Raw genomic sequence first — 26,031 nt, forward strand, 5'->3', positions numbered from 1 at the left:
GGGACAAATGCAATCGTATAGCAGGATTCTATACACGGTGCAAACTTCAGTGAGGAGAACAACTGTGATTATTCATCCACAATACGAGGTTAGTTATTAATATACTGCAACAACATGGGAATAAAACAGCTGCCAAAGAATTCAACATTAATGAATCAATGTTACAGAAGTGGAGGAAGTGCAGTTTTTGGCTTTCCCCATATTTCAAAAGTGCTTCATCTCTTTGCTATGACTGTCGCCCGGGATAATTTGCAGATGATAATGGTTGTAGCCGCTGCGATGCTTTCGACCAAAACAGGCACAGCTTGATGACATCAACATGCGCTAACGCTATAGAGCAGTATATTCAAAATCTCTATCGTTGGCCAAATTTATATAGTTTCTATCGTATATCGTTTATATAGCCCACCCCTAGTGAGGAGGTAAAATTATTGACAAGATAATTGACCTCTGCTGGGGTAGCGTTCAGATAGCTGCTCTGCTCTAGGTACAGGTCATTGAAGATGATAACAGTGGGTGGATTATATTCTTAAACTTAGTTACAGCGCTTTCAGAAAGACATCTACTGGGATAAAGTCTACTCTCCACTGCTGTGTAATCAATTATTGTAAATATAAATGTTATCAGGAAATGATCAGACAGGAGAGGGTTTTCAGGAAACACTGTTAAATGTTCAGTTTCTATGCCATATGTTAAAACAAGATCTAGAGTGTGATGAAAGTGGTGGGTGGGTTCTTTTACATTTTGAGAGAAACCAATTGAGTCTAATAACAGATTAGATGCCATGTTGAGGCTGTCATTCTTAGCATCTGCATGGATGTTAAAATCACCCACAATAATTATTTTATCTGAGCTGAGAACTAAATCAGATAAAAAGTCTGAGAAATCAGAGAGAAACTCTGTGTAAGGCCCAGGTGGATGATAGATGATAACAAGTAAGGCTGGTTTCTGAGTTTCACAGCTGGGGTGGACAATGTTAAGCATCAGGCTTTGAAATGAATTAAAAGTCTGTCTTGGTCTTTCATTAATTAATAGGCTGGTGTGAAAAATTGCTGCCACACCGCCCCCTCGGCCTGTGCTTCGAGATTTCTGGTAGTTAGAATGACTCGGGGGTGTTGATTCATTTAAACTAACATAATCATCGTCTTAATGCATTCTCAATCATCCAGGAAAATAAATCTCCAAAAGTTGATTCTGTTCATCTGGACGTAGCGTTTTCTGGGGGAATCGTTTCGTCACTCCTCCAAGTGACTTCTTCAGTCTGGAGTGGTTTCAAGTGACTGAAGAAGTCACTTGGATGAGTGACGAAACGATTCCCCAGAAAACGCTACGTCCAGATTAGCAGAATTAACTTTTGGAGTAACATAATCATCCTGCTGCAACCAGGTTTCTGTAAGGCAGAGTAAATCAATTTGTTGATCAATTATTAGTGATTGGATCATATTCTGACTTTAGGCTATAATCATTAGAAAATGTTGCACTTCTACAAGTTCCAAACATCCCAGAGGAACCCTGGGACATGCTAAGCAATAATATGATGGAGTTTCTTTGTAACAACTTGGTTTTGTGATTTAATCCAACAGGTTCCAAAATCCTTCTGGAAATTTCCTCACTGGTGTTGATGCTCTTGTACCATTTCTCTGTCATCCTCGCTCCTTCTTTGCACTCAGTCTTTTGTGCATCATAAACACTCACATGTGGAAAACCAAATTTTTATTGAACAGAAGATGATCAATAGCGACGCTGTCTTTAAAATACTTTTTCTAGAAATGCATAACTTTAATTTGAACATTTATTTCTGTTATTGTGGGTTTTTTAAGCTGCTTTCTGTTTGCTTTAGCTAATTGGAGATTCCATTTTTGAAACTTCTACACTCTGAACTTTCTTCAGCTCTGAATATATTATGAAACACTGAATGATTTCAAGCACACACTTTCTCTAATAAACTTGCATATTTCATTCTTTATAAAGTTTGTGGACCTGTGGTTTGTCAGAGATGAGCTGTGATTATCTGGCAGCAGCAATGAAGTCCAACCCCTCCCATCTGAGACAGCTGGATCTGAGCTACAACAACCTGCAGAATTCAGGAGTGAAACAGCTGTGTGGTTTTCTGGAGAGTCCAGGATGTGGACTTGAAATTCTGAGGTCAGTCACCATGTTTTAGTTGTGCTGAGATGAATATGATGACGAAGTTGTGCTGACACTAAACTGCAGACATAAGGCTGATATTATACAGATCCACACTGAGGATCTTCATAGTATAGTCTGTTTTCTTCTTCTCGGGTTTAATGTTTTAACTGTAATAATTTTCACCTTTTGAAACAGTGATACTGAATGTATGGCTGGCGGCTCATACTTGGCCCTCCACAGGGTGCTGAGTGGCCTGCCGACCTTTCCTAATTCAAAGAGAGGGGACCCTGATTAATCCACAGCTGTCATTCCTAACCAATGGCGGTGCGGACACAAGCAGCAGCTGCTCTTTGTCCTGGCAAAAGAGTGTTCCTATCTTTGTTTTCCTGTTTTTCTTGTTCTTTTTTGTTTAAAATCAACAGAAGAAATTGCACAAACTTTTCATACGTGAAAGAGCTGTTAGGTCTAAAGTCACAGACCTCGCTGTCTCAAAGACCAATTCTTGTAAACAGAGCAAAACCACAGTGCTTTTATCTTTTACTTGTCACAAGGAAATCCCGGCCAGGATCTCTGAGAGAGTCATTCACTCCTCACCTAAGCTCACCCAACTCCAAACCTCAATCCCCTTACGGCTCCTTTTATTTGAGTGAAAACGGTTATACATTCAAGGCAAGCATATGTGAGCAACTTCAGCGTCTGTGTGTGTGTTTTTCCTGACACCATATATGGCATGACCTTTCACAAGATCTCCAGTCGCTCCATATAGGGCAACCTTTTAACAAATCAACATGTGCACTAAGCATGTAAAAAGAAGAGGTGAGCAGTCTTGCACCTTCGAAGAACAAAACCTTGTGGTTTCTAAATGTGCAATGGAAAACTATAGCAACGAGGCTGCTTGCATCTCATATATGTACAGAAGCTACGACCTAATAAGGAAAAAACATTTTATCAACAGAAATGCAAGCAATGGTCATGTGACTTTGCACAAATACCAATCTTAAAATAATCAACTCTAACAAGAGCTACGAGTTACAGTAAGGAACATGGGGTGACCGTGGCTCACGGGGTTGGGAAGCGTATCTGTAACCGGAAGGTCGCCGGTTCGATCCCCGGGCTCTCTGTCCTGGTCGTTGTGTCCTTGGCAGTTTACCCTACTGCCTACTGGGCCGATGGCGCGATATGGCAGCCTCGTTTCTGTCAGTCTGCCCCAGGGCAGCTGTGGCTACAACTGTAGCTTGCCTCCACCAGTGTGTGAATGCGAGAGTGAATGAATAGTGGCATTGTAAAGCGCTTTGGGTGCCTTTAAAAGCGCTATATAAATCCAATCCATTATTATTATTAAAATAATCAACTCTAACAAGAGCTACAAGTTACAGTAAGGAACTACAGACTGCTTTGGAGGCACCATCAGTGACTAGGGATGGGTACCGGTATCCGGTGCCATCATGGCACCGGTTCTGACATAAACGGTAGTAACCAGACCGAAAAGCAGCGCACATTTCGGTGCTTTATTTCGGTGCTTTCTTTCCTGTGATGTCATATACTTTGGATTCCAGCCAATCATTTTACCTTTGCAAGCGTAGTAGGCGGGCCCAGGTATGTACATTCTTTTAGAGCAGAGCTACAGATTAAGAACGCTCAAGGCGAAGCGGTCAAAAGTCTGGCTGTACTTCACAGCAAAAGATCCAAACTCAGCAGCCTGCAACAAGTGCTTTAAGGTGATACTGTGCAAAGGAGGTAACTCCTCGAATCTGATGAAACACCTGGTGACGCATATCGGTTTTTTTTAAAGCCAAGAAATGCACCGTATTTGATAGCTTGCTGCGAGACCTCACACCGGCACATCTACTGCAGGTGTGGTGCCTGTTATCGGACCCAGAGTTAGCAACATCCCCCAAAAACCCAAAGAGTAGAGTCCTGGCCCCTAGCCCTGCCAGTGTAGCAGAAATGATGACAGATGATGATGGCAGCAACAGCTGTTCTTCTCTGCGTGAGTAGCTTAATGTTGTTCGTGTGTAATTTATGCTGAGTAGGCTAACCACGTTATTACATTAATGCATGTAAGGTGAACTAGCAAACACTGTCGTAGTTACATGCGGCTGTCTTCTTGTTTGATGGCAGATACTCCCTTCACCCTGGCCAAAAAGGCTAAAATGACCAAAGAAAAAGTGGGAAACAGCTAAATATGAGAGGTTTTTGGATAAAGTTTCTGTTTTTTTCATTGATTAAGCACTGCTTCCAGCCAAGAGTGATACCATATATGCCCCATAGCTGCAGAAAAGGCTAACATTGTTTTCTTTTTACAAAAAAACAGCTAAACATGAGAGGTTTTTGGACAAAGTTTGTGTTCTCCATTCTTTAAGCACCAGTTCGAGCACCGTTTAAGTACCGGCACCATTTCAGAAGTACCGGTTTGGTACTGGTATTGGATAAAACCTAAACGATACCCATCCCTATCAGTGACCCCCTCTACTAGATCTCGTCCACAGTAGAAACGTCTCAGTTGGTACAAGAGGAAACAGAAGAGGGGTAATGACGAATGCATGTGGAGTCAGCTAGCAGCTAATTCACAGAAACCTGCTATTCACACCATCGTACTGTCCTCCGAGCGCTCCCTGGACAACAAGCTGGATCATGTAGACTAACAGTGGCTTGCAAAATTATTCGGCCCCCTTGACCAGCTAATATGCTTTAGAGCAAACAGATCTCTCGCCAAAAGAGGTAAGACTAGCAGAGGAGGACTCTGTGTTTACATCCACAATGCTTGGTGTAGTGATGCTGTTGTGGCCTGAAAACACTGTTCACCTCTGCTGGAGCTTATGATCATCAAGTACAGACCATTTTACCTCCAGAGGGAATTTTCAGCCATGCTGTTTGTTGCTGTCTACATCCCTCCCTGCTCCAATATCAACAACAGAAGTGAGGCACTAAATGAATTGTATCAGCATGTCAGTGAGCAGCAGACAGCCCACACAGATGCTTTTCTCATCCTAGCGGGTGTTTTCAATCATGCAGACCCAAAGACTGTGTTTCCCAAACTGCATGAACACATTAAGTTTCCTACATGAGGAAACAACATGTTTTCACCACCCAGAGAGGAGATTACAAAGCACCCTGCCCCCAACCTTGTTGCCTCTGATCACATCACTGTTATGCTAATACCAGGCCCATGGTCAAAGTCACCACACCAGTTTGTAAGCAGGTACGTGTATGCCCAGAATGGTCCTCAGAGGCACTGCAAGAGTGTTTTTGGCCACAGATGGGCAGATCTTTAAACAGGCCATCGCACATGACAACAACTTAGACCTTAGGAATATACAGAAACTGTCATTGCCTACATTTCAAAATGCACGGATGGTGTCTCAGAGAACAGGGCTATCACTGTCAGGGCCAATCAGAAACCATGGCTCACAGGTGAGGTCTACAGGCTTCTGAGGGTGAGAAATGTGGCCTTCAGAGCCAGGGATGAGGTGACTACAAGCCTGCACCGCAGACTGCCGTCAGTTCCACCTCTTTACCAAATGAGCTGAAGTAATTCTTTGCTCGCTTTGAGGCACAGAATTACACCCCCACACAGAAGATTTCCACACACCCCCAATGAACAGGTGGTGACACTATCCTCAGATAGTGCGTAGGTAGGATCACACATGAAGCTTCAGGTGCTATCAACATCCCTGTATGAGCGCTGAGGGACTGATCTGTGAAACTCAGATGTATTCACTGACATATTTAATGCATCACTGAGCCAGGCTGTCGTTCCCACATGTCTCAAAGCCTCCACCATCATTCCCGTACCAAAGAAGTCGTCTCCCTCCTGCTTCAACGACTACTGGTTGCACTCACCTCAATCATTATGAAGTGCTTTGAATGGGTAGTCATGCATCAAATCAAGACATCTCTTCCCCCCAACCTTGATCCATTTCAGTTCCCATACCAGTCAAACCGCTTGTCTGATGATGCAATTTCAACTGCCCTTCACTCAGCCCTCACACATATGGACACTAGAGACTTATACTTTAGAATGCTGTTCATAGACTTCATTTCAGCATTTAACACAATCATTCCCCAGCAACTCATTCACAAACTGGATCTGCTGGGGATCAGTGTAATTGGTGGCTAGATTTCCTGACAGGAGGACAGCAGACAGTATGGGTCGGCAGCAACATCTCCAGCATAAGAACACAGAATACAGGGGCTCCCCAAGGATACCTATTGATTCCTCTTCTCTTCCCTCTGCTGACCCATGACTGCACACCATGACACAGTTCCAACCTCTTCGTCAAGTTTGTAGATGACACAACTGTGGTAGGTCACATCAGCGACAACGATGAGACCGACTACAGGAGTGAAGTTAACCATCTGGCTGAGTTTTGCAGCAACAACAAGCTGTCCCTGAATGTGGAGAAGACTAAGGAAATCATCATAAACTTTGAAACATCAGGGTTATCCTGCTGATCAAAGTCCAACACTGAGTTTGTAAAAACATGTTTGTGAGTCATGTTGTTCGGTTTATGAGGAAAATGATTCGATAACTGCTTATACACAACATTTCATCATCTTTCCTCATAACCCTCTTTTGTCTGACCATTTGAATCACATTTGAATTTCCAATAAAAGACTCCACAGAGTTTGGTGAAAATAATGACAGTAGATGTTTGTGTGAAAGTGCTGGAAGCAAATTGGTGTGTGATGTTCTTTCAGTGTGCGCTTTGTAGACGCCCCCCTGAGCACTGGTCTCACAGCCAGCTGCACATAGAGACCAGGGTTGAAGATGACTTGTTGAAATGAAAATGAGCTCGTAGTTTGTCCGCTTTAATAATGTGACTGGAAATAAAGTGTTTTTGAACTTGTAATATGTCAGTTTCTTTTCAACTTCGCCTTTAAAAGTGAAGCCTGTGGTTACTTGAATGAGAAACATGACTTTTTCAAGTTTTTTTTTTAATGTTTTTATGATAAATATACAATTTCAATTTGAAAAATTAAGTTTTTTCTTTTGTTGTGTTTATTTGAAGCTGCTTCCTGTTGACTTCTGCTGTTTGGAGTTTCCATTTTCTAAACTTCTACATTCTGAACAGATTATGAAACACTGAATGATTTCAAGCACGCACTTTGTCTAATAAACCGCCATCTTTCATTCTTTATACAGATTTGAGGACTGTGGTTTGTCAGAGATGAGCTGTGATTATCTGGCAGCAGCGCTTAAGTCCAACCCCTCCCATCTGAGAGTGCTGGACCTGAGTGACAACGACAAGGTGCAGGATTCAGGAGTGAAGCAGCTGTGTGGTTTTCTGGAGAGTCCAGGATGTGTACTTGAAACTCTGAAGTCAGTAACCATGTTTTAGTTGTGCTGAGATGAATATGATGTGAAAGTTGTGCTGACACTAAACTGCAGACATAAGGCTGATATTATACTGATCCACTCTAAGGATGTTCATGGTGAAGTTTGTTTTCTTCTCTGGTTTAGTCTATTGACTGTAGCAGAACAATCTTCACATTTCAAAAAGTGATATTCAACGTATGGCCCGTGGCCCACACGTGGCCCTCACAGGTCAAAGGTCACGGCTCATGGCAATCTGTGAAACAGAAACAGTGTGGAGTTGGTACCTGTTGATTCCTGAGCTTTGATAGTCAAAGGAGCTTGCAAAGAAAAGCGTCTGGACTTCTTTAAGTTACTTGAAGACGTTTCACCTCTCATCCGAGAAGCTTCTTCAGTTCTAAGGTCAAATGGTGGAGAGTCCCAGATATAAACCTAGTGGGAGTAACCCCCCACAGAGGGACAAAAGGACCCCCTGATGATCCTCTAATCGCCTGAGCCAAGCTGTCGCAGTCATGCAGTCAGTAGACTACTCTGCTTGTGCTGTTGTTGGTAAAGATGAAGTGAAAGCGAGCATTAAAACAATGAAAAGTGTCCACTGCAGCCTCTGAGTTTCTCATGCTCTTCTTCTTTTATCCTCCATGTTTGTGCTGAATGCTGCTGTCACTCTCTTCCCTGTTCCCGCCCACTTTCCAACCAATCAGCATTGGCGCATGCACAGCATCGTCCACACTGAGCTTTGTTGTGACTGCTTGCACTCGTATGCAGAACATTCCCAGTACAATAACCAGCTGTGCATGAAGCTAACACCACCACGAGCAGCTGCTCAGTGGAATTGGAGGAGAAATGTCTCCAGCTTCTCACAGGCACTATACAGAATGTGGATCTCCACAAAGACTGTGGAGAGTTCGTCCCACACTCTAAATCCACACTTGTCTGCACAAAACTTCTCACATGTTCCACTCACAAGTGTTTTCTAAGTGAAGATCCCAGGTTCAGGTCCAGCTTGTTTATCAGAAGCTGCAGTAGATTAGTGATCCATCCTCACAAAGCAACAAAGACGCCAGATATGGAAACACAGCATCATACAACACAACGAAGAGATCCAAAGCATTTTCTCTGCATTTCTGTGGCTGATGCTGCTAGATCAAAGTTATTTGAAACCTTGTTGTTCTGAACTTTGGGACCAGAAGAGGAAACTGAAACTCCTTACAGAGAGTTCAATGGAAGCAGCCAAGTGCTATAAGTGTCTGCTGTACAGTGATGCTGGTTCAGTTGTGGCTCAGCACAGTTTCATAGTGTGACTCAATAAAAGCAGCAGGACAAAAAAGCATGATGCTTTCATCAGCGTGGCATTAAGAACGTTTCTTGTGACATGAAAGATACTGTAGCTATTTCACTCAGAGGTTTACAGTTTCAGCTTCACACTTCGGCTCTTTTGAGTAGCTTTAGTGTAGAGCCTCCACCAAAGTCCCACTGTCGGCCTCCTAAGCTGGTAATTTTTTCGGTTTTGGACCTGGATGTTTCTTGTTCAGTTTTTTTGATTTCACAGAATGAAACTTGACATTTTTTTCATGTTATATGATAAATGTATGACTTTAATGTGAAAAATTCAGTTTTTTCTCTTGTTGTGTTTGTTTGAAGATGCTTCCTGTTGACCTCAGCTGTTTGGAGTTTCCATTTTCTAAACTTATACATTCTGAACCTTCTTCAGCTCTGAACAGATTATGAAACTCTGAATGATTTCAAGCTCACACTTTGTCTAATAAATACAATTACAATTTTACTTATATAGCACATTTAAAAAACCACAGGTATGCCAAAGTGCTTCACAGAACGAGTTAAGAGCAATAATAAATACAAAACACAAAATACAAATAAAATATACTAACAGGCGGGTGACATAACTAACCAATAATACACCAGGCATAGTAGGCACAACACGAAAGGCTGAAAGTTGAAACATTATAAATATTAATAAAGCGAAAAAGATAACTTACAGTACACTAAAAATGCGGGCTCTAGGAGGCGGAGAAAGCAAGGCTAAACAAATACGTTTTTAATCGGGATTTAAAAGCTTGAATTGAATCAAATCCCCGAATAGCTAGAGGGAGGTCATTCCAGAGGTAGGGTGCGACAGTGGCGAATGCGCGGTCACCTCTGGTCTTGAGCCGAGATCTAGGTCGCACCAGGAGCATTTGGCTTGCTGATCTAAGCGCTCTCCCATGGGTATAAAAGCTGAGGAGATCTGCAAGATAGCTGGGCGCGGTGTTATTTATGATTTTAAAAGTGAGCAATAAGATTTTAAAATCAATATGAAATTTAATAGGGAGCCAGTGCATCATAATAATAATAATAATAATAATAATAAACTTCCATTTTTCATTCTTTATACAGATTGGACAGCTGTGGTTTGTCAGAGATGAGCTGTGATTATCTGGCAGCAGCGCTCAAGTCCAACCCCTCCCATCTAAGAGAGCTCGACCTGAGTGACAACGACAAGGTGCAGGATTCAGGAGTGAATCAGCTTTGTGGTTTTCTGGAGAGACCAGCATGTGGACTTGAAACTCTGAGGTCAGTCACCATGTTTTAGTTGTGCTGAGATGAATATGATGTAAAAATTGTGCTGACACTAAATATAGACATAAGGCTGATATTATACTGATCCACACTGAGGATGTTCATGGTAAAGTCTGTTGTAGAAGAATGTTCACATTTCAAACAGTGATACTCAACCTATGGTCTGCGCACACATGCAGACATGACAGATCACGTCTTAGTTACCTGGCTCTGCCGAATAGAGTCAACAGTGACATTAAGGTGATAGGTGATGATGATAGCCTTTATTTGTCAGTTGCAGTTGCCCACAACCGAGATGACAGACCTTTCCAACCGTACATGCAATACACAAACATCACATTGGGGAGACATCTTCTCCAAGATGTTATCAATATTGCAGAGCCATAAAGACATGCTACGCTTAACCCTTTAAGACCTACCATAGAACCAAGTCCCCCTAAGCTTATCTTCATATTTTTATATGCTGCAGTGCCATTTTTGGGAGCATTTCAAGTTGCTATACATGAATTCAACTGTTATAGCCCAAATTTTAATGCATTATGTATGTATTAAGTCCATAGTAACGACATTAATTGCAAAAAAGTTCAATAAACTAAAAAAAAATAATTTGAAAATCAATTTGTTTTTTTTGTTTGTTTTTTTTAAACATATATTGCTAGTTAAATTTAATTTAAGACAAAACTGTAAATACAAAAAAGTTGCACAAGTTATTAGAAAAAGCACACACTTTGGGTAATAAACTTACATTTTTCATTCTTTATACAGATTGAGGAGCTGTGGTTTGTCAGAGATCAGCTGCGATTATCTGGCAGCAGCGCTCAAGTCCAACCCCTCCCATCTGAGAGAGCTGGACCTGTGTGACAATGACAAGCTGCAGGATTCAGGAGTGAAGCAACTGTGTGGTTTTCTGGAGAGTCCTGGATGTGGACTTGAAACTCTGAGGTCAGTCAGCATGTTTTAGTTGTGCTGAGATGAATATAATGTGAAAGTTGTGCTGACAATAGACTGCAACCAAGTTCATAACAACTGAAGCGTGGCTCCATTCCTATACATATTCCATATCTTATAGTGAGGATTTTCCAGAAGAGCAAACATTGAACATGCCTCCAAACATGTAATGAGTCAGACTGAAATCATTTCTACAGAGAACAGTGTGAGTTCTCAGCAGGTCACGTCAATAAGAAGGACAAACAGTGCAGCAGGAATGACTAAACCCACTAACAGTCTGATATCCCCTGTTCCTGTTGGTCTACAGCATCATTATTAATATTGCTCCACCACCATGACTGCAGCTGACCAATGAGCTTCTGTGATTTCAAGTGATGCTCTGTGACTCAGACTGGAGAAATGCTAAACGATTTCTACAAAGTGTGCGTGCTCAGTATGAGATGAGTTTGGTAGCTCTGTGTGTGCACAGATGAACTCCACAGGACATCTCCTGAATGAAGAAACTGTGCTAGTTTGTCCAACAGCAGGAAATATTCAGAGAATATCTGTGAAGCAGAAGCTAAACATAATAATAGGAATACTTCAGCTTTTGGTGTAGCTTTAGTGTAGAGCCTTCACCACAGTCCCACTGACGGCCTCCTGAATTGGTAATATTTTTGGACTCTGATATTTCTTTTTCCATTTCACACAGTGGAAATGTACAACTTTAGTGTGAAATTTTTTTCTCTTTTGTTGTGTTTGTTTGAAGCCTCTTCCTGTTCACCTCTGCTATTTGGAGTTTCCATTTTCTAAACTTCTATATTGTAAACCTTCTTCAGCTCTGAACAGATTATGGAAATGAAATGAATCATTTCAAGCACACACTTTGTCTAATAAACCTCCATCTTTCATTCTTTATACAGATTGAGGACCTGTGGTTTGTCAGAGAAGAGCCTTCAATATCTGGCAGCAGTGCTGAAGTCCAACCCCTCCCATCTGAGAGAGCTGGACCTGAGTGACAACAACAAGGTGCAGGATTCAGGAGTGAAGCAGCTGTGTGGTTTTCTGGAGAGACCAGCATGTGGACTTGAAACTCTGAAGTCAGTAACCATGTTTTAGTTGTGCTGAGATGAATATGATGTGAAAGTTGTGCTGACACTAAACTGCAGACATCAGGCTGATATTATACTGATCCACTCTAAGGATGTTCATGGGGAAGTTTGTTTTCTTCTCTGGTTTAGTCTATTGACTGTAGCAGAACAATCTTCACATTTCAAACAGTGATACTCAACGTATGGCCCGCGGCCCTCCACAGGGTGCCAACCGGCCTGCTGACCTTTCCTAATTCAGAGAGAGGGACCCTCATAAACTGTGTAACGTTCTTCTTCAAAGTTCTAAGTGTCAGACACAACAATGAATACTCAACAGCTGACTCTCTTTAGCAGGTCACGGCACTCAGCAATCTGTGAAACAGTGTCCAACAGTGCGGAAACATTTCAGAGAATATCTGTGAAGCAGAAGATAAACATAATAAGAAAAGCAAACTAATGATAAAACTCCTGCTCTGAGCCAACATTTAAACATCACTATCAGACAGTGAAGGCTTCGGAAGACTGCTCACCTCTCAGACTTGATTTCACAGGATAAAACTTGACAATTTTTCATGTTTTTATGATCATTGTATGACCTTAATGTGAAAAATTCAGAGTTGTTCCTTTTCTTGTGTTTGAAGCTGCTTCCTGTTGGCTTCAGCTGTTTGGAGTTTCCATTTTCCTGACTTCTACATTCTGAACCTTCTTTGGCTCTCAACAGATTATGAAACACTGAATGATTTCAAGCACACACTTTGTCTAATAAACCTCCATCTTTCATTCTTTATACAGATTGAGGACCTGTGGTTTATCAGAGATGAGCTGTGATTATCTGGCAGCAGCGCTCAAGTCCAACCCCTCCCATCTAAGAGAGCTCGACCTGAGTGACAACGACAAGCTGCAGGATTCAGGAGTGAATCATCTGTGTGGTTTTCTGGAGAGTCCAGGATGTGGACTTGAAACTCTGAGGTCAGTCAGCATGTTTTAGTTGTGCTGAGATGAATATGATGTGAAAGTTGTGCTGACAGTAAATTACAGACATAAGGCTGATATTATACTGGCAAAAGTATATACTGGAGGATCTTCATGGTAAAGGCTGTTTTCTTCTTCTCTGGTTTAGTCCATTGACTGTAGCAGAACAATGTTCATACAGGGAGTGCAGAATTATTAGGCAAATGAGTATTTTGTCCACATCATCCTCTTCATGCATGTTGTCTTACTCCAAGCTGTATTGGCTCGAAAGCCTACTACCAATTAAGCATATTAGGTGATGTGCATCTCTGTAATGAGAAGGGGTGTGGTCTAATGACATCAACACCCTATATCAGGTGTGCATAATTATTAGGCAACGTCCTTTCCTTTGGCAAAATGGGTCAAAAGAAGGACTTGACAGGCTCAGAAAAGTCAAAAATAGTGAGATATCTTGCAGAGGGATGCAGCCGTCTCAAAATTGCAAAGCTTCTGAAGCGTGATCATCGAACAATCAAGCGTTTCATTCAAAATAGTCAACAGGGTCGCAAGAAGCGTGTGGAAAAACCAAGGCGCAAAATAACTGCCGATGAACTGAGAAAAGTCAAGCGTGCAGCTGCCAAGATGCCACTTGCCACCAGTTTGGCCATATTTCAGAACTGCAACATCACTGGAGTGCCCAAGAGCACAAGGTGTGCAATACTCAGAGACATGGCCAAGGTAAGAAAGGCTGAAAGACGACCACCACTGAACAAGACACACAAGCTGAAACGTCAAGACTGGGCCAAGAAATATCTCAAGACTGGTTTTTCTAAGGTTTTATGGACTGATGAAATGAGAGTGAGTCTTGATGGGCCAGATGGATGGGCCCGTGGCTGGATTGGTAAAGGGCAGAGAGCTCCAGTCCGACTCAGACGCCAGCAAGGTGGAGGTGGAGTACTGGTTTGGGCTGGTATCATCAAAGATGAGCTTGTGGGGGCTTTTCGGGTTGAGGATGGAGTCAAGCTCAACTCCCAGTCCTACTGCCAGTTTCTGGAAGACACCTTCTTCAAGCAGTGGTACAGGAAGAAGTCTGCATCCTTCAAGAAAAACATGATTTTCATGCAGGACAATGCTCCATCACACGCGTCCAAGTACTCCACAGCGTGGCTGGCAAGAAAGGGTATAAAAGAAGAAAAACTAATGACATGGCCACCTTGTTCACCTGATCTGAACCCCATTGAGAACCTGTGGTCCATCATCAAATGTGAGATTTACAGTGGGGCAAAGAAGTATTTAGTCAGCCACCGATTGTGCAAGTTCCCCCACTTAAAATGATGACAGAGGTCAGTAATTTGCACCAGAGGTACACTTCAACTGTGAGAGACAGAATGTGAAAAAAAAATCCATGAATCCACATGGTAGGATTTGTAAAGAATTTATTCGTAAATCAGGGTGGAAAATAAGTATTTGGTCACCTCAAACATGGAAAATCTCTGGCTCTCACAGACCTGTAACGTCTTCTGTAAGACGCTTTTCTGTCCTCCACTCGTACCTGTATGAATGGCACCTGTTTGAACTCATCATCTGTATAAAAGACACCTGTCCACAGCCTCAAACAGTCAGACTCCAAACTCCGCCATGGCCAAGACCAAAGAGCTTTGGAAGGACACCAGGAAAAGTATTGTAGACCTGCACCAGACTGGGAAGAGTGAATCTACAATAGGCAAGCAGCTTGGTGTGAAAAAATCAACTGTGGGAGCAATCATCAGAAAATGGAAGACATAAAAGACCACTGATAATCTCCCACGATCTGGGGCTCCACGCAAGATCTCATCCCGTGGGGTCAAAATGATCATGAGAACGGTGAGCAAAGATCCCAGAACCACACGGGGGGGGACCTGGTGAATGACCTGCAGAGAGCTGGGACCAAAGTAACAAAGGTCACCATCAGTAACACACTACAACGGCAGGGAATCAAATCCCGCAGTGCCAGACGTGTTCCGCTGCTGAAGCCAGTGCATGTCCAGGCCCGTCTGAAGTTTGCCAGAGAGCACATGGATGATACAGCAGAGGATTGGGAGAATGTCATGTGGTCAGATGAAACCAAAGCAGAACTTTTTGGCATAAACTCAACTCGTCGTGTTTGGAGGACGAAGAATACTGAGTTGCATCCCAAGAACACCATACCTACTGTGAAGCATGGGGGTGGAAACATCATGCTATGGGGCTGTTTTTCTGCCAAGGGGACAGGACGACTGATCCGTGTTAAGGACAGAATGAATGGGGCCATGTATCGTGAGATTTTGAGCCAAAACCTCCTTCCATCAGTGAGGACTTTGAAGATGAAACGAGGCTGGGTCTTCCAACATGACAATGATCCAAAACACACCGCCCGGGCAACAAAGGAGTGGCTCCGTAAGAAGCATTTGAAAGTCCTGGAGTGGCCTAGCCAGTCTCCAGACCTCAACCCCATAGAAAATCTGTGGCGGGAGTTGAAAGTCCGTGTTGCTCGGCGACAGCCCCAAAACATCACTGCTCTCGAGAAGATCTGCATGGAGGAATGGGCCAAAATACCAGCTACTGTGTGTGCAAACCTGGTAAAGACCTATAGTAAACGTTTGACCTCTGTTATTGCCAACAAAGGTTATGTTACAAAGTATTGAGTTGTATTTTTGTTATTGACCAAATACTTATTTTCCACCCTGATTTACGAATAAATTCTTTACAAATCCTACCATGTGGATTCATGGATTTTCTTTTTCACATTCTGTCTCTCACAGTTGAAGTGTACCTCTGGTGCAAATTACTGACCTCTGTCATCATTTTAGGTGGGGGAACTTGCACAATCGGTGGCTGACTAAATACTTTTTTGCCCCACTGTACAAGGAGGGAAAACAGTGTCTGGGACAGTGTCTGGGAGGCTGTGGTTGCTGCTGCACGCAATGTTGATGGTGAACAGATCAAAACCCTGACAGAATCCATGGATGGCAGGCTTTTGAGTGTCCTTGCAAAGAAAGGTGGCTATATTGGTCGCTGATTTGTTTTTGTTTTGTTTTTGAATGTCAGAAATGTATATTTGTGAATGTGGAGATGTTATATTGGTTTCACTGGTAAAAATAAATAATTGAAATGGGTATATATTTGTTTTTTGTTAAGTTGCCTAATCATTATGCACAGTAATAGTCACCTGCACACACAGATATCCCCCTAAAATAGCTAAAACTAAAAACAAACTAAAAACTACTTCCAAAAACATTCAGCTTTGATATTAATGAGTTTTTTGGGTTCATTCAATGAATGGCCCGCGCCTCATTCACGGCCTGCTTACCTTTCCTAATTCAAAGAGAGGAGAGCCTGACTAACTGTGTAGTTTTCTTGTTCACAGGTCTAAGTATCAGAAACAACGATGAATAATCCACAGCTGACTCACTTTAGCAGGTCAAGTGAGCTCAGGCACCTCCGCCTGCACAGTCACAGTGTAACAGGTGTAGAGTAATAAATAAAGACTTTAACAGCAGGCAGGATTTCATAAGCTTATGTACAAACATGTAGGATGATGGTGGCAGGTATGGAAACGGGTCCATAAAGATTGAAGCGTGTCTTTATTCTTTTGCATATTCCATATCTTATAGTGAGATTTTCCAGAAGAGCAAACATTGAACATGCCTCCAAACATGTAATGAGTCAGACTGAAATCATTTCTACAGAGAACAGTGTGAGTTCTCAGCAGGTCACGTCAATAAGAAGGACAAACAGTGCAGCAGGAATGACTAAACCCACTTAACAGTCTGATATCCCCTGTTCCTGTTGGTCTACAGCATAATACTGCTCCGCCACTATCACTGCAGCTGACCAATCACTTTCTGTGATTTCAAGTGATGCTCTGTCACTCAGACTGGAGAAGCAGAAGCTAAACAGAAGAAGAGCACACACTTTATCTAATAAACCTCCATCTTTCATTCTTTATACAGGTTGTGGAGCTGTGGTTTGTCAGACACGAGCTGTGCTTATCTGGCAGCAGCGCTCAAGTCCAACCCCACACATCTAAGAGAGCTGGACCTGAGTGAGAACAACAAGATGGAGGATTCAGGAGTGAAGCAGCTGTGTGGTTTTCTAGAGAGTCCAGGATGTGGACTTGAAACTCTGGGGTCAGTCACCATGTTTTATTTGTGCTGAGATGAACATTTAATTAAAATTTTATTTATATAGCGCCAAATCACAACAGCAGTCGCCTCAAGGCACTTTATATTGTACAGCATATCCTATTATAATAGATACAGAGAAAAACCCAACAATCATATGACCCCCTATGAGCAAGTACTTTGGTGACAGTGGGAAGGAAAAACTCCGGCAGAACCAGGCTCAGGGAGGGGCGGCCACCTGCTGCAACCGATTGGGTGAGAGAAGGAAGACAGGCTAAAGATAAAGACATATTGTGGAAGAGAGACAGAAATGAATAACAGATATGATTCAATGCAGAGAGGTCTATTAACACATCATCAGCGCATCATAGGAATCCACCGGCAGCCTATGTCTATTGCAACATAACTAGGGGAGGATTCAGGGTCACCAGGTCCAGCCCTAACTATATGATTTAACAAAAAGGAAAGTTTTAATCCTAATCTTAAAAGTATAAATAGTTTCTGTCTCCTGAATCCAAACTGGAAGCTGGTTCCACAGAAGAGGGGCCTGAAAACTGAAGGCTCTCCCTCCCATTCTACTTTTAAATACTCTAGGAACAAGAAGTAGGCCTGCAGAGCGAGAGCGAAGTGCTCTAATAGGGTGATATGGTACTACAAGGTCATTAAGATAAGATGGGGCCTGATTATTTAAGACATTGTATGTGAGGAGCAGGATTTTAAATTCGTTGAAGGACATATTCTGGTCAAAAATGACTCCAAGGTTCCTCAGTGTTACTGGAGGCCAAGGTAATGCCATCCAGAGTAAGAATCTGGTTAGATACCATATTTCTAAGATTTTCAGGGCCGAGTACAATAACCTCAGTTTTATCTGAACTAAGAAGCAGAAATTTAGCGGCCATCCAGGTCTTTATGTCTTTAAGACATTCATGCAATTTAACTAATTGGTGTGTGTTATCTGGCTTCATGGACAGATAGAGCTAGGTGTCATCTGCATAGCAGTGAAAATGTATGCTATGTCTTCTGATGATACTGCCTAAGGGAAACATGTATAATGTAAACAGAATTGGTCCTAGCACTGAACCCTGTGGAACTCCATAATTAACCTCAGTGTGTGAAGAGGACTCTCCATTTACATGAACAAATTGGAGTCTATTACATAGATATAATACAAACCACTGCAACGTAGTACCTGTAATACCTACAGCATGTTCTAATCGCTCTAATAGGATATTATGGTCAACAGTATCGAATGCTGCACTAAGGTCTAGCAGGACAAGCACAGAGATGAGTCCACTGTCAGAGGCCATAAGAAGATCATTTGTAACCTTCACCAAAGCTGTTTCTGTGCTGTGATGAGCTTTGAAACCTGACTGAAACTCTTCAAATAAACCATTCCTCTGCAGATGATCTGTTAGCTGTTTGACAACTACTCTTTCAAGGATGTTTGATATGAAAGGAAGGTTGGAGATTGGCCTATAATTAGCTAAGACTGCTGGGTCTAGAGATGGCTTTTTGAGTAAAGGTTTAACTACAGCCAGCTTGAAGGCCTGTGGTACATAGCCGATTATTAGAGATAGGTTGATCATATTTAAGATTGAAGCATTAATTAATGGCAGGACTTCTTTGAGCAGTTTTGTAGGAATGGGGCCTAAAAGACACGTTGATGGTTTGGAAGAAGTAATTATTGAAGTTAACTCAGAAAGATTGATTGGAGAAAAAGAGTCTAAATTAATACCAATGGTACTAAAAGTAGCTGTAGATAATATTACATCTGTGGGATGATTATTGGTAATTTTTTCTCTAATGATAAAAATTTTATTTGTGAAGAAGTTCACGAAATCATTACTAGTTAACGTTAAAGGGATGGTTGGCTCAACAGAGCTCTGACTTTTTGTCAGCCTGGCTACAGAGCTGAAGAGAAACCTGGGGTTGTTCTTATTTTCTTCAATCAGTGATGAATAGTAAGATGTTCTGGCTTTGCGGAGGGCTTTCTTATAAAGCAGCAAACTATTTCTCCAGGCTAAATGATGATCCTCTAAATTTGTGACACGCCATTTCCTCTCCAGCTTACGAGTCATCTGCTTTAGGGTACGTGTTTGAGAATTATACCACGGAGTCAGGTACTTCTGATTTGAGGCCTTAGTTTTCACAGGAGCTACAGTATCCAGAGTCGTACGTAGTGAGGAGGTAAAGTTATTAACAAGATAATCGACCTCTGTTGGAGTAGCGTTCAGATAGCTGCTCTGCTCTATGTTGGTACAGGGCATTGAAGGTGATAACAGTGGGTGGATTATATTCTTAAACTTAGTTACAGCCCTTTCAGAAAGACATCTACTTTGATAAAGTCTACTCTCCACTGCTGTGTAATTGATTATTGTAAATGTAAATGTTATCAGGAAATGATCAGACAGGAGAGGGTTTTCAGGAAATACTGTTAAATGTTCAGTTTCTATGCCATATGTTAAAACAAGATCTAGACTGTGGTTAAAGATTAAAGTTTTGAGAGAAGCCAATTGAGTCTAATAACAGATTAAATGCCATGTTGAGGCTGTCATTTTTAGCATCTATATGAATGTTAAAATCACCCACAATAAATATTTTATCTGAGCTGAGCACTAAATCAGATATAAAGTCTGAGAAATCAGATAGAAACTCTGTGTAAGGCCCAGGTGGACGATAGATGATAAGTAAGACTGGTTTCTGAGTTTTACAGCTGGGGTGGACAAGGCTAAGCATCAGGCTTTCAAATGAATTAAAAGTCTGTCTTGGTCTTTCGTTGATTAATAGGCTGGTGTAGGGCTGTCCGACATAATGATATATATCGGATGACGATATAAAAACATCTATAGTTTCCTTTTATGCCATCGTTTTTTTCGTGGTGTTGCAAAATAAACTGTTTACGGCAATATTTTTTCATCGTTTTGATGGTCACTGTAGTGGCTATATTAATTTCTTAAAGTTCTCTCCTCTTATATTTAATACAATCACACTATGGACGGACAAGCGACTGTTTTTATACATTGTCGTTAGCAACAACGACGGTAAAAACATCGCGTGTCTGCTTGTTTATTTTCCACATAAACCTTTCACAGTAAAGCTCAAGATCCTGTTGAGACTTTTCAAAATAAACTGAATCACGTGAAAGAGTATGCAGTCTTTACGGATGAGAAGCTAAAAAGAGCCTCCAGGTGCTAAAAAATAAACCTTAGATTCAAACGTTAGAACAGTCTTTTCCCCGCAGCACGCCGTGTAATAAATAATCACAAAGAAAACAGCGGCCGTAACACTTATGTCTAAAAATGTATAATTTCATGCATTGGTTTAAACACTCGAGTCCAGGTACACAACGCCCAGCTGGAAACATTTCACGCAAGTCGAGCTGCCCGGATTCACAGAATTTACAAAAAAATTTTAATTTTTGTGATTTATATCGTTATTGGGACGATAGATGTCTTACATCGGGATATGAGATTTTGGTCATATCGCACAGCCCTAGGCTGGTGTGAAAAATTGCTGCCACACCGCCCCCTCAGCCTGTGCTTCGAGATTTCTGGTAGTTAGAATGACTCGGGGGTGTTGATTCATTTAAACTAACATAATCATCCTGCGTCAACCAGGTTTCTGTAAGGCAGCGTAAATTGATTTGTTGATCAATTATTAAGTCATGTACTAACAGAGACTTGGAGGAGAGAGACCTAATGTTTAACACAATCCAGCCCTCAGTGCTAAGGGGAAGCTGCAGGGAGTGGGTGTGGACCATCCACATGGATTGTAGACTACCTCACCACTAGACCCCAGTATATGAGGCTGGGGGACTGGGTGTCTGAGGTGGTAGTCTGTAGCACGGGGGCCCCACAAGGAACAGTACTTGCCCCTTTCCTCTTCACCCTGTACACCGCGGACTTCAGATATTACACAGACACTTGCCATCTCCAGAAGTTCTCAGGCCATTGTGAGTCGGTTGTCGGAGGGAAACAAACTGGAATACAGGGGGGTCATCAATGCCTTTGTCAGCTGGTGTGAACCATCTTGGCGTCAATGCTAGCAACATGAAGGAACTGGTGATTGACTTTAGCAAGAAGTCACTCCTATTACACCAGTGAACATCCAGGGTTTGGACATTGAAACGGTGGAGGAGTACAAATACCTGGGTGTTTACCTCAGTAACAAACTGGATTGGTCCATGAATGCAAATACACTTTATAAAAAGGGTCTAAGTTGTCTTCATCTGCTACGGTGGCTGAGATCCTTTGGGGTGAACAGGACTCTTCTAAAGACGTTTAATGACACTGGCGGCATCTGCTGCCTTTTATGGTGCTGGAGTGGTAGAATGGCAGAGAGGGACAGGGGGAAATTAATAAAATGGTCAAGAGGGCCAGCTCTGTCCTGGAATTTCCTCTGAAGTTCATTGAGCAGGTTGGGTAGGAGAGGATGTTGTCCAAGTGGCTCAGGGGGTTGGGAAGCGCATCTGTATGTATGAATGTGAGAGTGAATGAATAGTGGCATTGTAAAGCGCTTTGGGTGCATTGAAAAGCGCTATATAAATCCAATCCATTATTATTATAAGCTAACATTCATCATGGACAATGCCTCTCCATCCCCTGCATGAGACTGTAATGAGCACTGAGCAGCTTGTTCAGTGGTCGTCGTTTACACCCACAGACGACCGCTGAACGGTCGTCTTTTACACTACCACAGGTCATTCTTACCAGCAGCTGTCAGACTCTATAACACAGTTTAACATGGTTATCTTACTAATCACCTGTTTAATTGACATATCTTGTGTTTTTTAATTGCTTCTTATTTGGAGCTTGTGTGTACACTGTATATTTCATTAGGATCATTCACGACCCACCCCCACACACTTATGTACATATCTCTGTACACTTTTTTATCTGTTCGAATTTAGGTTTATTTATGTAGGACTACTTTGTGTCTTTTTTTATATTCCTCTTGCTATAAGAGCCATGTAACACCCAAATTTCTCATTCATGGGATTAAAAAGGTTTATTCTATTCTGTTCTATGGTATTCTATTCTATCTATTCTATGTAGAAGCTCCCCTAATAGAGTCACAACACATGTCCAATACTTTGTCTGTATGGAACAAATAATTCAAGGAACAGAGATTTAAATCACCAAAATCAAACTGGCTGCATCGGGGTATATAGTCTGAAAAATCTGCACAGTTTCCTTTTTGAAGCTGCTTCCTGTTGGCTTAAGCAGTTTGAGTTTCCATTTTCTAAACTTTTACATTCTCAACCTTCTTCAGCTCTGAACAGATTATGAAACACTGAATGATTTCAAGAACACACTTTGTCTAATAAACTTACATCTTTCATTCTTTATACAGATTGTTGAGCTGTGGTTTGTCAAAGATCAGCTGTGATTATCTGGCAGCAACACTGAAGTCCAACCCCTCCCATCTGAGAATGATAGACCTGGCTGAAAATAATATGCAGAATCCAGATGTTAAGCAGCTGTGTGATCTTGAGGAGAGTCCAGACTACAGACTGGAGACTCTGAGGTCAGTACAGTGTTGGAGTGAGTGGGTGGTGCTGTCAGCAGTGTTGTACTAAACACAATCAATACGAAACAAAGATCAAGTGTTTCCTGTAAAGCTGCAGCTTCTCAGTGAAGCTGTTAGAAGAGAATGGTAACAGGCTTCAGAATTGGACACAAACACATCCTGTTTCTACCTTTTTTGCGAGCTGTATGGTTACCATAGTAACGGCTCACATGCTCTCATCAAACACGGTCAGCAGCCAATCAGCTCTCTCAACAAAGTAGCGTGCAGACCAATGACTGCAATTATTTCCAAGTTTCAAGCAGTCTCCATCAAAAGGACAAAGGTCACTCATTTGAGGATGACAATGTTCACATTTTGGACAGAGAAGACAGATGGTTTTAAAGAGGAGTGAAAGAAACCATCTATGTCCGCTGTGAACGGTCTTTGAACGGATGAGGTGGCTTACGACACCAACTGTAATCTGGTTTTGAGATCCCTTCCCAGACTCCTTAACACCCACTCACATCCTGGGCCTTTTGACCTCAATAAATCACTTGATGGGGTGGGGCTAGGTTGCACAATTAGTTCACCCAAAACCCACACCTGTTTTCACACCTTGTCTCGTGTGATTAGGAAGAGGATCAATATGGAGTCCGTGTCCCCTTTGGGGACACTCCCACAGGGCTTAAATCTGGGACTGTCCACCATTTGACCCTTGAACTGAAAAAGCTTCTCAGATGAGAGGTGAAACATCTTCAAGCAACTTAAAGAAGTCCAGACACTTTTCTTTCCAAGCTCTTTAGACTATGATGACCTGGATGACTGAGAACCTTCACAGACGGCACAGTCTGTAGGTGAGGAAGAATTTAGTGAGACCAGATGTTTGGATGGAATTCCTCCAGTTAACAGCTGGAACCATTCCATCTGGATTGTTGGGCTTGTTGTTGGGGTTCCTAAAGAGCTCAAAGTGGACAGACCAAGGATATTCTAATTAATGAAAGTCCAAAATAAACTAGGAGTGAAAAACATTTTCATCAACTTCAATAAAAATCCAAAGTACAGATTAGAAAAAGTGAAACAATGAGTACTAGTACAGTCTCACCACTGAAGTCCCTGCTGCTCTTTATACTGGATGTGCTGCATCACTGACTGACAGCTGATGAAGAGTCTCTGGAAACACTCGTTTATCTCCTCTGCTCTTCCTCCTTCTCTCTGCAGGTGGAGGTGATGAGGGTAAACAGGACAATGTGCGTGCTGAGAGAGGAGGAGCTGTGTCCTGATGATCCAGAGAGGTTGAAGCAGCAGCAGCTTGTGTGTAGAGATGCTCTGACTGGGCCATGTTACTTTGAGATGGAGTGGAGAGGAGAGCTTCATCCAGCAGTGACTGACAGATGCATGAAAAGATGACTGTCAGTGCTGCAGAGTGAACTGCTCTGAGAACAGCTCCACTGTCAGACACAATGTAGAGTCCAGCATCATCCCTGTGTGTCCCTCTGGATCTGACAGAGGATCATCAGTAGGGATGGGTACCGGTGTCCGGTGCCATCATGGCACCGGTTCTGACATAAACGGTAGTAACCAGACCGAAAAGCAGCGCACATTTCGGTGCTTTTTTTTCCTGAGCTGTGATACACTTCTAGCCAATAATTTTACGTTTCCGAGGATAGTAGGCGGGTCCAGGTACGTGCGTTCTTTTAGAGCAGAGCTACAGATTAAAAATGCCCAAGGCGAAGCGGTCAAAAGTCTGGCTGTACTTCACAGCAAAATATGCAAACTCAGCAACCTGCAACAAGTGCTTTAAGCTGATACTGTGATACTGTCAAAGGAGGTAACACCTCAAATCCGATGAAACACCTGGCGACGCATAGCGTTTATTTTAAAAGCCCAGAAATGCGCCGTATGATAGCTTGCTGCGAGACCTCACACCGAGCGCATCTACTGTGCGTGGGTTGCCTGTTATCTGACCCGGAGTTAGCAACATCCCCCAAAAACCCCGAAGAGGAGAGTCCTGGCCCCTAGCCCTGCCAGTGTAGCAGAAATGATGAGGATGATGATGCAGCAACAGCCGTTCTTCTCTGCGTGAGTAGCTTCATGTTGTTCGTGTGTAATTTACGTTGAGTAGGCTAACCACGTTATTACATTAATGCATGTAAAGTGAACTAACAAACCTCATCATAGCTACATGCGTCTGTCTTCTTGTTTGATGGCAGATACTCCCTTCACCCTGTCCAAAAAGGCTAAAATGACCAAAGAAAAAGTGGAAAACAGCTAAACATGAGAGGTTTTGGACAAAGTTTGTGTTTTTTCCATTGTTTAAGCACTGCTTCCAGCCAAGAGTGATACCATATATGTCCCACAGCTGCAGAAAAGGCTAACATTGTTATCTTTTTACAAAAAACCAGCTGAACATGAGAGGTTTTTGGACCAATTTTGTGTTCTCCATTCTTTAAGCACCGGTTTGAGCACCGTTTGAGCACCGGCACCATTTCAAAAGTACCGATTTGGCACCGATATCGGATAAAACCTAAACGATACCCATCCCTAATCATCAGTGTATCTGGACTGCTCTGCTGCTCTGTCATTCTATAGTCTCTTCACAGTCTCTGTCTGACACTGGCTTCAGACCCTCCTGGATCAAATTCACCTGGAAAGGCTTTCCATTATGAATAATAAACATAATTGTTAGGGAGTTTTTATTGTTTTATTTGCTTATGCTTCAAAAGTTATGTTATACATATTTCACCAGACAGTTTTCTGTAGAAACAGGAAGCTGACCCTGTGACGCTGACAAGAGACCAGCACAGAAATACATATCCGCAGAAGTTGACTTGCATTATATTATTCTTAGAAATTGACCTGCAACACACATACTCTGTGACACACACACACACACACACACACACACACACACACAGCTTGCATGCAGACAGACATCAGGACCTGCGTGACAGGAAATGTGATTATATTTGCATATTGACGATGTAACCTATAAAAATAAACGAATACTGCAGTTCGGTGTGATTTGCTCTGAGCTCTTCACCCATGCCGCACGTTGTCAATCTTAAGTGTCTCAGTGTTGTTTACTCACCTGACTGTTTGTTAACTGTATATCTCTGACAATAATGTTTTTATAAGATAAATATCATGTTTTCATGTATGTGTGCAGTTTGAGCCTCAGTGGATGAATCCGTGCTTAATCATCATCATTTATTTATACAGCACTTTAAAAACAAAACTGGCAGACCAAAGTGCTGTACAATACAAATATGCATATAGTAATAAGATAGCAGAAACCAGACAAAGCAATCAAATTAATAAAAAAAACGTTAGTTATCCACAGAGTTAAAAGCCAGGGAATAAAAATAGGTCTTTAATAAAAACTAAAAAA

At 42.0% G+C, this 26,031-nt stretch overlaps 1 protein-coding gene across 1 annotated transcript; it reads left to right on the forward strand.

Annotated features, from left to right (window-relative positions):
* Window positions 1-1,975: 1,975 nt before the first annotated feature.
* LOC146712604 (ribonuclease inhibitor-like) lies at window positions 1,976-25,725 on the forward strand. The gene is made up of 9 exons (XM_085452156.1): window positions 1,976-2,145; window positions 7,277-7,453; window positions 9,842-10,018; window positions 10,790-10,966; window positions 11,875-12,051; window positions 12,835-13,011; window positions 16,965-17,141; window positions 22,488-22,661; window positions 23,862-25,725. The coding sequence occupies exons 1-9, from the start codon at window positions 1,997-1,999 to the stop codon at window positions 23,869-23,871; spliced, it is 1,395 nt and encodes a 464-aa protein (XP_085308282.1). The 5' UTR covers window positions 1,976-1,996; the 3' UTR covers window positions 23,872-25,725.
* Window positions 25,726-26,031: the final 306 nt, after the last annotated feature.

The sequence above is a fragment of the Copadichromis virginalis genome, linkage group LG3 (assembly GCF_057382275.1).
Source record: "Copadichromis virginalis isolate Kocher_CV1m ecotype Utaka linkage group LG3, C_Virginalis_male_GT1.1, whole genome shotgun sequence".
NCBI classification, from domain to species: domain Eukaryota; kingdom Metazoa; phylum Chordata; class Actinopteri; order Cichliformes; family Cichlidae; genus Copadichromis; species Copadichromis virginalis.